We start from the raw sequence: 17,741 nt of genomic DNA, 5'->3' as shown, positions 1-17,741 counted from the left end.
TTCCTGATCTTAGAGAGATGGCTTTCAATTTTTCACCACTGTGTATGATGTTAGCTGTGGGTTTGTCATACAGCTTTTATTATTGTTGAGGTACAGTCCTCTATATCCATTTTATTGAGAGTTTTTATTAGAAAAATAGGCGTTGAATCTTGTCAAATGCTTTTCCTGTATCTGTTGAGATGATCATAAGGCTTTTATCCATTTTGTTAATGTGATGTATCATGTTGATTAATTTGCAGTTGAAATTAATTTGTATCTCTGGAATAAATCCCGCTTAATGATTGTGTATGATCCTTTCAACTTATTGTTGAGTTCAGTTTGCTAATATTTTGTTGACAGTGTTTGCATTTATGTTCAACAGACATATTGGCTTGCAGTTTTCTTTTTTCTTTTTGTCCTTATTTGATTTTGGTATCAGGGTAATGGCGGCCTTGTAAAATGAGTTAGGAAGCATTCCCTCCCCTTCTATTTTTGGGAAGAATTTAGGAAGCATTAGTATTAAATTTTCTTTGAATGTTTAGTAGAATTCACCTGTGAAGCCATCTGGCCCTGGATTTTTGTTTTTTTATGAGGTTTTTTATTACCGTTTCAGTACCCTTGCTAGTGATCAGTCTATTCGGATTTCCTGTTTCTTCATGATTCAGTCTTGGAAGATTGTATGATTCTGAGAATTTATCCATTTCATCTACGTTGTCCATTTTGTTGGCATATAGCTGTTCATAGTATTCTCATAATGTTTTCTATTTTTGTGGTATCTGTTATTTCTCTTTTTTTTTTTTTTTTTAATTTTTTTGGCCATGCTGCATGGTATGCGGGATCTTAGTTCCCCAACCAGGGATCAGGCTCATGCCCCTGCAGTGGAAGCACAGAGCCTTAACCACTGGACCACCAGGGAAGTCCATCTCCTCTTTTGTTTTTGATTTTATTCATCTAAGCCTTCTCTTTTTTCCTCAGTGAGTCTAGCTAAAGGTTTCTCAGTTTTATTGCTCTTTTTTAAGAAGCAGCTCTTAGTTTTATTGATCTTTGCTATTGTCTTTTTAGTCTCTATTTCAGTTATTTCTGCTCTGCTGTTTATTATTTCCTTTCTTCCACTGACTTTGGGCTTCATTTGTCCTTTTCTAGTTCCTTTAGGTGTAAGGTTAGATTTTTTGAGATTTTTGTTGTTTCTTGAGGCAGGCCTGTATTGCTATAAACTTCCCCATAAATACCACTTTTGCTGCATCCCATAGATTTTGGAATGTTGTATTTTTGTTTCCATTTGTCTTCAGGTGTTTTTAAAATTTATCCTTTGCTTTCTTCATTGACCCAATAGTTGTTCAGTAGCATGTTTCTTTAGTTTCCACATATTTGTGATTTTTCCAGCTTTCTTTTTGTAGTTGATTTCTAGTGTCATACCATTTGTGATCAGAAAAGATGTTTGATATGGTTTCAGTCTTCTTAAATTTATTGAGACTTGTACCCCAACATATGGTCTGTCCTTAATAATGTTCCATGTACACTTGAGAAGAATGTGTATTCTGGTGCATTTGGGTGGCATGTTCTCTATAAATCTATCAAGCCCATCTGGTCTAATGTTTCATTGAAGGCCACTATTTATTTGTTGACTTTCGGTCTGAATGATCTATCCATTGCTATAAGTGAGGTGTTAAAGTCACCTACTATTACTGTGTTGCTGTCAGTTTCTCCCTTTAGATGTATTAATAATTGCTTTATATATTTTGGTGCTTTTATGTTAGGTACATACATATTAACTGTTAGGTACATATATATTAACTGTTATGTCTTCTTGATGAATTTTCCCCTTTATCATTATATAGTATTCATCTTTGTCTCTTGTTACCTTTTTTGGCTTGAAGTGTATTTTGTCTGATATCAGTATGGGTACATCCACTTTCTTTTGGCTGTCATGTGCTTGAAGTATCATCTTCCATCCCTTCATTTTGAGCCTGTGTTTGTCTTCAGAGCTGACATGAGTCTCCTGGAGACAGCATGTACTTGGGCCTTATTTTTTAATCCATCCAACCAGTCTATGTCTTTTGATTGGTGAATTCAATCCATTTACATTTAGGGTGATTATTGATGGATGAGTACTGAGTACTGCCACTTTATCTTTTGTTTTCTGGTTGGTCTATATCTCCATTGTTTCTCTTTCCTTGTGTTTCTGCCAGTTTCATTTGTTGGGTTTTTTATGATGTTTTTATCAGTTTTCTCCTTTTTTATGTTTTGAATCTCTGCTCTAGATTTATATTTTGTGTTTACCTTGATGTTTATGACATGTCTCATAGATGAAATATTTCTTTTTCTGCTGATAGCATGTTATTTGCCTATACAGGTTCTGTCCTTTTCCTATTCCCCTTTTGTGTTTTTTGTTGTCTCAAATTATCCTTTTTTATGTTGTGATTTTGTTACTAAATTAAAATAGTTATAGTTATTTTTTACTGCTTTTTCCTCTTTAACCTTCATGCTATAATTAAGTATTTAAAAGATTTTGTCTGTATTATCACCTTATTCAATGTTTTGTGTACTTTTACCTCTTTCAAGTAGAAGAGCTCCTTTCAACATTTCTTCTAAGGCAAGTCTGCAGGTCTTTGTTGATGAACTCCCTCAGCTTGTTTGTCTGGGAAAGGCTTTATTTCTCCTTCATATCTGAAGGATAACTTTGCTGGATAGAGTATGCTTGGCTGATAGTTTTTAATCTTTCAACATTTTGAGTATGTCATTCCATTCTCTCCTGGCCTATAGATTTTCTTATGAGAAATCTGCTGATAGCCTAATGAGTTACCTAATGATAGGTTACCATTCTTTTTTCCCTGGATGCTTTTAAAATTCTTTCTTTGTCATTGATTTTTCACAGTTTTAATATGTCTTGGAGAAGGTCTTTTTGCATTGAGGTAATTAGCTGTTCTCTTAGATGCATGGACTTGTATATCCAGTTCCTTCCCCAGGTTTAGGAAGGTTTCAGCTATTGTTTCTTTAAATAAATTCTCTGTCCCCTTCTCCTGGGATACTCATTATTCTGATGTTGCTTTTCCTAATAGAGTTGGATAGTTCTTATAGAATTCCTTCATTTTAAAAAAATCTTAGCTCTTTCCTCTTCTACTTGTATTGATTTCTTGATTTCTATCTTTGAGCTAGCTAATTCTCTCTTCCATATGGTCTGCTCTATTTCCCATATGTTCTTATGCATTCTTTATCTCATTTATTGAGTTCTTTGGCTCCAGAATTTCTGTTTGGTTCCTTTTCAGTTTCAGTTTCTTTGGTAATGTATTCCTCTGCTCATTAATATTATTCCTAAGCTCATCGAACTACCTTTCTGAGTTTTCTTGTAGCTGGTTGAATTTCTTTAGGACAGCTATTTTGAATTCTGTCAGTTAGATTGCAGTATTGTTTAATTTTAAGTTTGGTTTCTGGAGAACTTTTGTTTTCTTTTGTGATACCGTATTACTCTGGTTTTTCATGGTGCTTGAAGAGTTGTTCCTCTCATATATTTGAAGTAACTCACACCTCTTTTCTTTAGTAAGGCTTCTTTTTTACTTGACTCTAACAATTTAACAGGTTAGTAATTAGAGGCCTTTCTTTTGTTTTTCAGTAGGTGGCACTATAGTACAAGTTTTTGGTTTCTCTTACCTGAGTTGCCTATGGTTATATTTGAGAAATGGCACTTTCCATCCTCCACTGCCTCTGCTAGAGGTGTCGTCTGGTGCCCTTGTTGTCATTGCTTATGCTTTCAGGGTTGCTGGTACCTTGCTGCTGCCAGTGTCGCTGTTGTTACTGGTGTCGCTGCCTATGGCACTGAGATAGCAGGTGTGTCCACCATGTCTGGGATCTCCTGGATCCATGCTTCTGGGTCCAGTGCAGTGGGGACAGAGGGTGGTTGGGGTGAGGAGCTGAGGTCTTGGGTGCTTTTGCCATATCCAGGGTTATCAGTTTCATGGACGCTGCTGCTATGGGCCAAAGGGCCAGAGTCATATGTGCCTGCATGACTGGAGGGATAACTTTGCAGGCCCTGTTGTTGCCTAGTTCCCTGTAGCCTTAGCCACTGCTGTGGCTGAGAAGCTGGAGTCATGTGCATCACCTGCCCTGCTGCTACCAGGTTTTCTGAGGCTGCAGGCTTAGCTGCTGTGGCTGGGGATCTAGGACTGCAGGCACCACCTCCACTGTTTCCCTGGTCCTGCCTCCTCTGTGTGTTTCAGCCCATCCACTCTTTTTTTTGGCCACACTGCTTGTGGGATCTTAGTTCCCTGACTAGGGATTGAACCCAGGCCCTTGGCATTGAGAGTGCGGAGTCCTAACCACTGCACCACCAGGGAATTCCTAGTCCATCCACTCTTATGTATAGTTGTACAGATGTGTGGAATTCTCTGGAATCCTGGTGTATTGGGCAGAGATACTTTTATTGAGTTATGGATGTTTTACTCGTTATAGATTGAAGGGAAGAGACAAAGGGAGCTTTTCACACTGCTATGATCCTGACCTCACAGTCTGGCTGGATTTTTTTTAACTAAATTGGTCTGAATATAGATAATTTATATTTTATATATATATATATATATATTTTTTTTTTTAGATGTTGGGGGTAGGAGTTTATTAATTAATTTATTTAGTTTTGCTGTGTTGGGTCTTCGTTTCTGTGTGAGGGCTTTCTCTAGTTGTGGCAAGCGGGGGCCACTCTTCATTGCGGTGCACGGGCCTCTCACTATCACAGCCTCTCTTGTTGTGGAGCACAGGCTCCAGACACGCAGGCTCAGTAGTTGTGGCTCACGGGCCTAGTTGCTCCGCGGCATGTGGGATCCTCCCAGACCAGGGCTCGAACCCATGTCCCCTGCATTAGCAGGCAGATTCTCAACCATTGCACCACCAGGGAAGCCCCGATATTTTATATATTTTTAATGTAGAACATGACTGACTTTTTGGGGTTGTAGGAGGCTTCTGCATTTGTAGTGATTTATCATATAGATATAAGAAACTTTGAATTATTTTTATAGCCTTTTCTCATTTGTTTCCTCTTTCTGTCACTCATTTCTATCCAATCCATTCTTACATTAATGCCAGAAATGATTTTTCCAAAAGTGTAGCTTTGGTCATTCATTTTTCCATCCTTGTAAAACAAAACAAAATAATCTTTTTCATTAACCATAACCTACCAAATACAAAGAGTACTACTGTCTGACTCCATTCTGTTCATGCTTTATTTCCCACTAGACTTCATATATCCTACTCTCTCACCAAACTAAAATTCTTAGTCTATCCGAGTATTCCTAGTCCTTTGCTCATTCCATTCTCCTGCCCATATCCACCCTGTTCAGATATCACACCACTTTTAAGCCTTGTTTTTATTCCTTAAAGGTGAGCAATTTCTTTTTTTGGTGAACTTGTAGCTCTTTTATGTGTGCCTTTGTCTTAAAGCACTCTGTTTGTATTATAGTTATACATGTACATGACTCATGCCTCTTAAAGTGTAAACTTCTTGACAGGCTATTTGAACCGTGTTTTATCCTATTTTGAATCCTTTACAAGACTGCTGCTCAAAGTGTGTGTGTGTGTGTGTTTTTTTTTTTTTTTGGACCAGCTACTGGTCCAGGACAAGATAAAGAGCTGGCATCAGAGTATAAGTCAATTGTGTCACTGAGAACACTGGTTCAGCTGACTTTTTATATAAGACTTTGTTATAGAAGGAAGTGTGTTTACTTACATTCAGGCACAAGCACCTTAGCAGATTGGCGCTTTAAGCAGCATTTGCGGAGCACAGGCTCCAGACGCGCAGGCTCAGCGGCCATGGCCCACGGGCCCAGCTGCTCCGCGGCATGTGGGATCTTCCCGGACCGGGACACGAACTCGCATCCCCTGCATTGGCAGGCAGACTCTCAACCACTGTGCCACCAGGGAAGCCCAGCATTACTTTTAATAACCAAGAAAAATTAGGTTCCTAATAAATGCCTAATAAGTGAGTCCCAGCATATTTGTTCCTGTCAGTTGTTACACAATTAAATACATATTTTTCTGTTTTCAAAATTCACTGACTGTTACTTTGGCCTAGAAAGCGTGAGTATTATACTGGATATTAAGAGGCAGTACACTTGTGTATATTCAACCCAAAAGAAGGGGTAGAATTTCTAAGAAAAATTCTGGAACAGTGTCCTTAATTTATCCCATCAAGTTCAAATTTGAGTTATCTTAATAAAATGTTCTGGTTGAATTTTCAGAGAGGGAGACCATGCATTGATTTCCTGGAGACCAGTAAAATCTTTATTAGATCACAGGATAGAATTTGATTCTTAGAGATATGTTATACTTAAGAAATAAACAGGAACTTCTCTATTTTTCATGTTATTGCTATAGATGTATTAAATACAGCATATGTATTTCAGTGCATAGTACTTGCATTCTTTTTTATTTATTTTTTTTATGATCTTTAGATAGCTGTCAAGAATGTAACCAGAATTTGTATAAAGGAAGAAAAGAGAAGGAAAACTTAGTAACCTGCTTTTTACAAAGTCAATGGGCCATGGGTAGGGCAGCCTAGTAATGATAGATGATCTAACTAAATTAATGTTAAAAATTGTTTGAGTTTGAATTATACCTTTGGGCATATTAAGTGAAGATTTAAATTAAATGTAACCATAATGATGATGATGATATAGTAACATATTAAAATGGTATGATAAGCTTCATTAAGAAACAGAAAAGAAGAAGACAACTTAGAGAAGTCCAAGCCTTCCCAGCAGAAATATGTTGGACATGCTCGTAGTCAGTCCAAAATTAATTCTAGGGGATGGCTACAAGGTTTGGAACCAGTGTTCACCCAACATTTGTTTAGAACATTTGTTATTTGTTTTAGGGTTTTCTAGTGGGAGAGGAGGCATTTGTTGGACTTATTTATCACATTACTTGATCTTTAATTAAAAATTTGAATAGGTAGTAAACATATACATGGTTCAGAAATTCAAAAATATTGAAAGATGTATAGGGAACATGTCTTTCCCCTGTTCTGTATCTGCCCAGCTCTTACATTACCGTAGTCAACCATTTTTATTAGTTTGTGGATCCTTCGATAAGTTTATTATGTAAATACAAAATACATATGTAGTCGGCCCTTGAACAATGCAGGAGTTAGGGGTGCTGACCTTCCAAGCGGTTAGATGGTTCTTCTGTATCCGGTGTTCTACATCCTTGGATTCAGCCAGCTGGGGATTGTGTAGCACTATAGTATTTACTGTGTATAAGCGGATCCACACAGTTCAGACCTGTGTTGTTCAAAAGTCAGCTGTGCTCCAGTACACCCCCAGTTTTCAACACGAATTAATATGCATAATAGCCCCAGGTTTTACCTACTGTTCGGAACACTCTTCATATTTTCCACTTCATTAAATATCATGGAGATTCTTCCATACCAATACATACAGCTTTTTCATTGTTTTTCATAGTTAAATCCAAAGTTCCCATGAAGATCTATGGTTAGTTTTTTAAAACATTTTAATTTAAGAAATTTGAGTAGCTTCCCCTGAATTTAAGGTGTTATCTTAAATAATTTATTTTTGTATTTTCCTATAATAAACCAAGAATAAGTTTGGTCAGTTGACTATCTGGGCCAATCTAGATAGCTTTCAATCTATGCAGTCTTTTTTTTTTCCCCAGATTCTTTTATTGCAGTAAAATACATGTAACAAAACTTACTATGGTAACCATTTTTTCAGTGACATTAAATACATTCACAATGTTGGCAACCGTCACCACCAGCCATGTCCATAACTCTTTTCATTTTATAACTGAAACTCTGTACTTGTTAAACAATAACTCTCCATTCCCCACTTCTCCTAGCCCCTGGTAATCACCATTCTACTTTTTTTTTTTTTTTTTGCGGTATTCGGGCCTCTCACTGTTGTGGCCTCTCCCATTGTGGAGCACAGGCTCCAGACGCGCAGGCTCAGCGGCCATGGCTCACGGGCCCAGCCGCTCCGTGGCATGTGGGATCTTCCCTGACCGGGGCACGAACCCGTGTCCCCTGCATCGGCAGGCAGACTCTCAACCACTGCGCCACCAGGGAAGCCCACCATTCTACTTTTTCTCTCTATGATCTTGACTACTCTAAGTACCTCATATAAGTTGAAACATACAGTATTTGCCTTTTTGTGACTGGCTTATTTCACTTAGCTAATGTTGTTAAGGTTCATCCATATTTTAGTATGTTGCAGTTTTCCTTCTTTTTTGAGGCCAAATAATATTCCATTGTGTGTGTGTATATCTATATATCCATTCATCCGTTGGTGGACACTTGGGTTACTTCCATGGTGTTAGCTGTTGTGAATAATGCTGCTATGCACATGTGTGTACAGATATCTCTTTGAGATCCTGCTTTTAATTCTTTTGGGTATATACCAGAAGTGGAATTGCTGGGTCATATGGTAAATTCTATTTTTTATTTTTTGAGGAATCACCATACTGTTTCCCACAGTGGCTGTACCATTTTACATTCCCCCCAACAGTGAACAAGGGTTCTGTTTTCTTTACAGCCTCACCTACGCTTGTTTTCTGTTTGTTTGTTGTTTTATAGTAGCTATTCTATTAAGCATGAGGTGGTATCTCGTTGTTTGATTTGCACTTTCCTAATGGTTAATGGTGTTGAGCATCTTTTCATGTGCTTTATCGACCATTTGTATATCTTCTTTGGAGAAATGTCTATTCAAGTCCTTTGCCCATTTTTGAATTATTTGTTTTTTCTTTTGTTCTTGAAGCCTCTTTGCACCTCTGTGATCAGCAATTAGAGCACAGACCCCTGATATTTGGAGTATAGAGTCCTGTTTTCCCACCCTGGCCTCCCACAAGCTGCGTGCAAGCTGCTCCAGGAACACCTGCACAACTGCTTACCACATGGCTAGGAATAGAGGATGGGTAGCTGCTACTGTGCTAAGGGCTTAGATTGACGAAACTTAACTGCAATATACTATCCTGGTCTTCCTCTGGAAGTTGCAAGCCTTCAGTAGACTCCAGAGTTCCAAGATAGTTGCATCAAATTCTGCCAGTTCAGTTGTTGTCTAGGTGGGCAGACAGATTCCTGGTACTTACTACTTTGCCATTTCCCAGAATTCTGTCTATGTAATCTTTTTTTAAATGATTAGTGGAAAGCTTTATAGACAACAGCTGGAGCAGACTGTTTAAAACTACTTAGGCCATTGTTTTTTTAATGTTTCTTTTTTGTTGTTGCTATTAAGCAGCAAAATTCTTTTTACAAATGAAATCTGATGTGGATTTCCAACATACAAAACAGCTAAAAGCAGAGCAGCTCTGGCCTGACATTCCCTCCCTCACCAATACCCATCAGCTCCACACCCCTTTTCTTCTTCTCACCTCCACTCTGAGGAAGCCCTTGTTGAGGTGGAGAAGAGATTAAATGAGCAGGTTAGCATTTCCCAAGATATGTACTAAGGAATGAATATTAATGATGAGGGATGTCAGTAGATATTGAATGGGGAAAAATTCCATAATCAAATTAATTTTGGAAACCTTGGATTGGATAAGAGTTAAACCTGTTCTTTAACTATGAACCTGTGTGAATTATGAATCCCCCAAAAGGAAGATTATATGTACAACATTTGCCAAACTTATTTGACCATCAGTTTTTTTAAAGAAGTAACTTGAAGGACACTAGTTTGAGAACCTCATTTCTTTATTCTATAGTGAAAGTCAAGATATGAGAAATTATTTGACTTGTTCAGGGACACCCAGCACTAACTTATTTCAGAAAGGTTTTTAGACACTTAGTTGACACTCAGTAAATTGGAGTGAAAAACGGAACCAAAGCTCGTTATGCGTAGTATAGTGTTCTTTCTTTTATACTACACTGCCTCAGCAATTTGAGATGCGTTCTGCCAAGTGCCATATACATATACTTTCTAAGAAAACTCTGTCATCAGGTTTTATCGTGTATTGCACTCTCAACAATACACACAGTACTTATAGGAAAATAGAAATGTAATATGTGATCTCAGAGTATAAGGAAATCACAAAGTAATTGTGATACAACACTTTTTTTTTTTTTTTTTTTTTGCTGTACGCGGGCCTGTCACTGTTGTGGCCTCTCCCGCTGCGGAGCACAGGCTCCGGACGCGCAGGCTCAGCGGCCACGGCTCACGGGCCCAGCCGCTCCATGGCATGTGGGATCTTCCTGGACCGGGGCACGAACCCGTGTCCCCTGCATCGGCAGGCGGACTCTCAACCACTGCGCCACCAGGGAAGCCCAATACAACACTTTTGTTCATTCACCAAATAACATATAACTGTACTAGCTGTTCATAATAGTGATGAGGAAGGCAGAAATGTCCCTCCCCACTACAGCTTAAACCTAGTCAGATACATTAAAGATTAGCAAACAGTGTAAGAGAAGAATGGATCTATGTGTGGTCATTTGAAGTTAAAATCAATATTGAGAACATTATTAGGAAAATTATTTAAGATATATGTATATTTTTAGCATATAACTGCATAAAAAGTTGAATTGTTTTCTAATTGTTCTTGAAAAGTACACTTTCTTCTCTGGCTATTATACTGAAAATGACAAAGGTTTGAATTATTCTGAGTTGTTTTTTTAGCTTCCAAGACCTTCACATATTGAAGTATCATTTTAAATGTACTTTGTCAAATTTGGTGGTAATGATGATTCTTCACACTGATCATATATTTTTCCCTCATACCTTATTAAATATTGCAGGAAGTCTTCCAGAGTTTAAAGAAAGAAAAGGTACAAGCTTGAGGAATTTCCATATTTTGGATTTTTTTTTTTGCATTGTGTTTAAAGGATTGTGTTTATGTTAACTGGATAATCTGCCATTTCAATCCACTCTTTTTTGAGGTTTTATACTTTTTGCATTACAGTTGATGGAAATACCTGGGCACAAGTAATTGCCTTATACCCAACTTTAGTAGAATGCATCACCTGCTCATCTTCAGAAGTCTGCTCTGCACTTAAAGAGGCACTAGTTCCTTTTAAGGATTTCATGCAACCACCAGCATCCAAAGTTCAAAATGGAGAATCTTGACCAGCTACAATAAATCTTAAGAAGAATGATATACAAAAATGTTTGCTCCTCAGTGAATTTTCTGTGAGAAGGACGTTTCTTACTACAAATAATTCTTGGCAGCTGTTGTTAGCCTCCTTTAAATTGTACTTACCTGAGTTAAGTAATTCATATTACAAGCTTACATGTCAACAAAGGTTCCTGAATGAGTAGCAGTGCAAGCCTTTAATAAATTAAACTGATGGGAGAGATAGTTAATACTACAGCATACCTGCTACCATATCTTCAGTTGGTGATTTAAAAGTAAGCTTATGTACAGTTTGTGGTGTATGTGTTAATGATGTACTTTTTAAAAAGAAAGAAAAGAAATTTCATTTTGTCAGATTTATTAGGCTGGTGTTTTTGCACCCCTTTTCTAGTACAAAATTGTACTAAAATTTTATGCAAGATGGTACTGTAACATTCCATATTGTCTATAACCAGCCTTTGTAAACAAAGGGAACTGATATACTTGTGTGTATAATAAATGGTACAGTTCTGTATAAAATAGTTGCATTTATTATTTAAATTTTTAAAATATTGATAATGTTAAATGCTTGAAACTGTATTTATTACTAATACAAAATTGTTTGCTTACATTTTTACTTATAATTTGCCTTCTTAAGTGGCAGATATGCTTATCGTATGATCACGCAGTTAGCTTAATGCTTATTTTAAATGTATTTACTAGTGACTAGTAAACATCTGACCAGAAAGGTCATGAGAACACAGCAGCAGATAGTTTATGATTTGCTGATATTGCAACTTTGAAGTATAGGTTATTATTAAAACTTAATATATTGAGATAAATTGTAGCACTATGGCTCCATCATACCTCATTTCTTTAAATATCTTTCCCAGATTTCACTTAAGTCTGTCTCTTTTTATATTTGCTGTCTGGATTTTAAAGACTATTTTATATTTCTACTGATCTTTTTTTTTTCCCCCACTGACTAACAACATTGATCACTGTCTTTGAAATATGACCCAGGCAAGATAATCTTAGATTTCCTAAAATTTTGCAGTGAGGTTTTGTTCATTTGAGTGCTTCATTTTGTAACATATTCTCAAGAAGCAAATAACTGTGCTAACCCACAAATATAAAATATGTGTGTATTCTAAAACAATGAGAAGTGTATTTTTAGAGATGTGAAGCATTTAGAAGTACAGTAAACTTTCTGCCATGGAGTAAAATGCTAATTTTGTTTCACTTTCCTATCTTAGTGAAGAAGAAGAGTGCTCTTGAATACACTAACTTAATTATTTCTTAAAAAACTGACTGGCCTAGCTCACTGTATTTTTTCTTTAATGGATTATGATATTATATTTTTCTTAGTTAAATTTTCATAATTATTTATGTGAAGACTCAAAGATGTTTAAAAATGATTATTCGTAAGAAATTACGATGGTCTTAGTATTATTTTAGTGTTCTGGAAGGCCTTTAATTTTAATAGAATTTATAAATTTCAGCCTCTCTAGAATAAGTATAAAACTACAAGAGGATATTAAAATTGAGTAATGAATTAGATACAGTGTTGAGGCTGTTGTAATTGTGTATTTATTTAATTTGCACTAGTATCTGTAAACATGTGATAAGGTCCTTTTTTTCCGAGGGGATGTTATTTTTCTTAACACTAATTAATGAATTTCTATTTTATAATTTCACCTAAAATTAAGGTAAAATATGGCATTTCCTAGTTTCTATCTTCAGCATTTCCTTAAAGAAAGTTGTGGGAAAAAAAATTCAATCTGTGTATTTAGTTTATTTTCTGTATTTGGATATGTTAAACTGGGAATTAGAAAAATCTGCATATCACTGATAAAGTGTTGAAATTGAATAAGAAAGGTAGTGTTCCAATTCAGTAACACGTTAAAAATATTGCCATGAATTTACATGAAGTAAAAATATGTCTGTTCTTGAGAAATAACAGATCAATTGCAATCAGAATAATTATTCTCCAGTGAAAGTTAGATGTGAGTCAAGGGTATGCAGCATATATTTATATAAACTGAGTAGTTTTAGCTAACATTGTATTCGTTTTCAATACTAGGACCATGCCTTACAGAAAAAAAAAGGCATAAATATAGTGAATTTGTAAATACCATATAGTATGGTAATCATCCCAGTCTTAGTGACAAGCAAAGTGGGCTGCCCACTTCATGGTATAATTTGACAGGGTTTTCCTCCCAGAATATCTCCTGCCGCCCCCAAGAATCACTACTAGCAATTCATTCCCTTGAGTCAAGGCTGCATTTTCTAAAATATCCTGATCCCTGGGGAGGTTAACACATTGCCCTTGTCTTGTTGGTATAAATTGCCTTCTTTAGTTACTAGAAGAACTGGGCTGTGTGAGATTACTATTGATAGATGCTAGAAGATTCAAAAAGGAAGCTCCCAAAGCTAAGATCATTTTATAGCACATTTGAGAGTATGACTGGTCCTTGAAACAGTAGTAATAATGTCCTGTGGGATACATATTATAAATACAATGAGTTTTAAGCCTCACGTAATCACCTTTTGTCCCTGACAGTACCTGTCTTATATGGATTGCAGGACAGCTGGCATATGCCAACAATTGGATTAAAGTCCTTTTCTAGCTATTTTTTCCACTAAAAAGGAGACAAACTAATTTTCAACTTGAATAACTTACTTTTTAGTTTCCTATAATGCCAAAAAGGAAAAGGTCATTTTGTAGTTTCTTATTTCGTATTTCTTTATAAAAACTAGTGTTAAGTTTTGTTAGTTTTACTGTATACTTTTGTGAGTAACATTCATTTCTGAGAAGCCTGTTAGGTGCATAAAAGTCTGGCTTAGACCCACTTTTCACTTGCTTTCATTTAAAATTTTATTAACAGCTATGTTGTTTCTTACCTATTTTTCCCCTGTGTGATTATTATTCATCTCTTGCTATATTCCTTAAATTATATTTAGTACCAGAAGGAAGAGATGAACAATTCAGCACATATATTTTACTGTGATGAATAACATTCACTTAATTTAATTCTGTAGCAGGGCAATAACTAGGTTGTCCTTTCTCATTGTAACCTTAGAGTATTTTGTTCATCATCACAGTTTGGTACCTCTAGTCCTAGGTAACCATTGGGCCAAAGAGTCAACTCAAGAGTATTAATGAGGTTATCATTGTTACACTGTGTTAATGAATGACAGTGTAGTTATTATATAATGACTAATATATTCTTCTCAAATGTAGAATAATTCAGACGAGCAACCAAATCCTCAAGAGTCTGCTGTAGGTGATGTGACATCTGGCTAGCCAAGGCACAGTTCTTGTGATTCACAGTACCTGTGATTGCTATAGAAATTAATCATGGAGATGTAGAAGCCTCTGAAGAATTAATCTATGTCCAGGCCGAGAATGTTGTTGATTACTTTTTTTTTTAATGGAAAACTACCACAAATGTAGACAAAAATGGTCTCATGAAAGCATTGCCAGCAGCCTAGTATGTTCTTTAGATTTCTACTTATCAGGTTTGGCCTTTGGGGCAGATATGCTCATCTTGTGTAAAGTACCACATTTTACTATGCTTAGTGTTGCAGGGTTGTACTTATCTACATTATTAGAGTGAATTTTGCTTTTTTTTTTTTTTTAACCATTTGTGAGAAGAACCAGGAGTTCATACCGCCTGGTGTGTTACCAATTTATATACTATGGGAAAGCAGTTTTTAATGCTTCAAAATCACTTGAATTAAATTTGCTTTTAATCTCTGGTAAGTAGAGTAGTGCTTTCAGTTTGAATGAAGAGTTTTTATAGATTGGGAAAGAAAGTTATAATGTCTATCTTATATAAAAACTATTTCAGAGGATTTAGATAAATACCAATTTCTTACAAATCTAGTAATTTTGAATGTCTAACAGTGTTGGCTCTCTTTAAATAAGGAGCATGTTGTGATCCTTTTGTGAATATAAACAACTCCTAGTAATCCTGAGGAATTGTGAGGCTGTGAGAAGCTGAGGCTCTGCCTCTTATTTAGTTTCAAGCCTGTTAACTTTTCAAAGCCTCTGTTTTCTTATCTTTAAAACAGATGATAATGAGTTACTCACTCATTCTTTAGAGAAAACAAAATAGTTTGAATTTTGAGTTGATTTGGTAATGACATTCTTGGGGTAGTTGTTTGATAAATTTATTACTGTACTATTAATTGAGATCTTTGACTATATATTTTTCTCCCCTTTTCTCCTTTTTTAAATTGTATGTTTACCTTATTTCCTTTCTTATACACTCCCCTAGTTTCTCTTTTTCTCCTCTCATTTCTCTTTCATTCTCTGTCTCTTTTCTTCCAGGTTTTCTTCTAATTTCACCTATATCTGTTCAGAAGAAACAGAGCTGTTAGTGGTAGAGCCACTGCCAATTGCCTTTCTATTAAATGAGACTCTGGAAATACCTTCTACTTTGGCCACTGTTGGTTTTTTGCAAAGGTGGAGTCCCCCTGCCATTTCAAAATAGCTGAACAAGTTAAAGTAATATGTGGCTATAGCTCCTACTATCTTTCCGAATCTACAAGATTCGGCAGCCAGGATGCTCACAAAATGAGATTGCTATAAATATGATGAATTCAGCAGCTAAACTTGGAACAATCATGTCTTTTATGTAAATAGAGAGATCATACCACTTTTCTCAAAAGGGAGTCTTTAGACTCATTCATGAGTTTTTGGGTTTTTTGTCCTTTTGGGGGGAGGTCTTTGTTTTTGGAGGCAGATACTTTGAACTATTTATGTTATCTAAATATTCGTTGATTTATAATATTTGCATGGTGCCTACTTTCAAGGAGGACTTAGAAGCAGCATATTGCCCATGTATTTCAGCTGTTTCTATTTTCTGTTGAAAGCAGTATTCTTTGATAGAAGACCTGGAATGTTATAGTACTCATCTTCAAGTCTTTCTTGGGTGTATTTGGTATCCATATGGTTGATGCTTGTAATGATACAGAGGTCAGTTGAAACATTCTTAATCACACTGGGGGATTGATTCTAGCCCCTCAGAAAAAAAGAAAATTATTGTACTCTAGAATTTTGAGATCATTTTCAGTTGCTGCAAATGTGGCTATATTAAATTTTATTTTAAACATTCAATAAACAGTGCCACCAGGGAAGATCTGCTAAACCATGTCACCATTGTGGGAAACTGTTGCAATATAATACCAACTGCTCCTTTCCATGAACTTTTACTAGATGGAGAAAAACTCCAAAGCTATAATATTGCAATCTTATTCTTTTTATCTAGAAAAATAAAATATTAGACTTCAGACCCAACTGTGCAAATTGCATTTGCTTTCCAGCTTTTACTACCTCTGTGTCATAATTTTAACACATAACATACAACTCCTGTCTCTTAAGGCAGTTACCATATGGTGTTTATGTCAGACTGGATATATTTATCTAATTTTGTGAGATTCTTTTTTAGTTTCCGACACAGTTCTTGAAAGTAATACTGCTGTTGTTACACTTCCTCCTTGCAATTTTTATGTTGTTGAGATGTATCAGTTATGTATTATAATCATGAAAGTCTCTTGGCTTCAAACCCAAATTTTCTTTGTGGCCTAGGATAGATTTTTCGCAAAAACTGCATAGATACGGCTGTGATTACATAGATCCTTAATTTGCTTTACAGTTACCACTCAGAATGATTCTAGGTTTTTAATTATGTTGCAGCAGTACTAGTTTTCTCAGTATAACTTAAAGTCATAACCACTTTGAGAATTTACTTTCAGATCTGATAAATTATTCATTTTTTTTCTTTCATATACTTTGTTTGCATCCTCATCCCCACGAGGTTCAACACTTCAGTGACATCCCATGTCATTGCCTCTGTTTAAAGACTTCATAAGTGATTGAAACATTTGTATGAACTTGGAAAAACTTTCATAAAATATAATAATGGAGATGTGTTTTTGAGACCTTTGTTGAAACTATTAATATATAAAATGAAGAAAAGAATATACAGTCAGAAGGACATTATGAAATATCAGCAGTTTAGAAAGAAAGATTTATAACTTAAAATTTTAGGTCAAGTAAAGAACATAATCCTCATCTGGATTAGACTCTCTTAATTATCTCTTTAGTTTTATGAGCACTCCTATTTATTTATTTATTTTTAAAATTTATTTTATTTATTTTTGACTGTGTTGTGTCTTCATTGCTGTGTGCGGGCTTTCTCTAGTTATGGAGAGCGGGGGGCTACTCTTTGTTGCGGTGCGTGGGCTTCTCATTGCGGTGGCTTTTCTTGCTGCAGAGCATGGGCTCTAGGCTGCAGGCTTCAGTAGTTGTGGCACAGGGGCTCAGTAGTTGTGGCTTGTGGGCTCTAGAGCGCAGGCTCAGCAGTTGTGGCGCTCAGGCTTCATTGCTCTGCGGCATGTGGGATCTTCCAGCACCAGGGCTCAAACCCGTGTCCCCTGCATTGGCAGGCGGATTCTCAACCACTGCACCACGAGGGAAGCCCTCCTATTTATTTTTAATTTAGTGAGGCTAATTTTGAAACTGCCTACCTATAGCAATGACAGACCATCCCTCCACCTCTCAAAGACAAATAATTTGTTTTAAAATTTCCTTCTTGAAAACCTGGCTTGCGTAATAAATGTATTCTGAAAGATTCCTCCATAGTATTTACAGAAGTTAAGTGTAGTTATAGTAATTTTTCTAACTTCTAATTTTAATCATCATTTCTGGAGGA

General features: G+C 36.1%; 1 protein-coding gene across 5 annotated transcripts in view; it reads left to right on the top strand.

The window, feature by feature from the left end:
• The window catches only part of MON2 (MON2 homolog, regulator of endosome-to-Golgi trafficking), a 126,400-nt gene extending 109,347 nt beyond the window's left edge, over nucleotides 1-17,053 (top strand). For 4 of the 5 annotated variants that reach the window (XM_030866416.3, XM_070046383.1, XM_060305527.2 and 1 more), the window contains one exon: nucleotides 10,870-17,052. In XM_030866416.3, the coding sequence (XP_030722276.1) occupies nucleotides 10,870-11,033 (164 nt within the window). In that variant the 3' untranslated portion in view covers nucleotides 11,034-17,052. Of the gene's footprint in view, nucleotides 1-10,869 lie in introns of all 5 variants that reach the window. The other variant, XM_030866417.3, reaches the window with a different exon arrangement.
• The last annotated feature ends 688 nt before the right edge of the window (nucleotides 17,054-17,741 follow it).

Source organism: Globicephala melas, chromosome 10 (assembly GCF_963455315.2).
Source record: "Globicephala melas chromosome 10, mGloMel1.2, whole genome shotgun sequence".
NCBI classification, from domain to species: domain Eukaryota; kingdom Metazoa; phylum Chordata; class Mammalia; order Artiodactyla; family Delphinidae; genus Globicephala; species Globicephala melas.
Note: the sequence above shows the minus strand (reverse complement) of the source record. Positions and strands in the feature narration are given on the sequence as shown.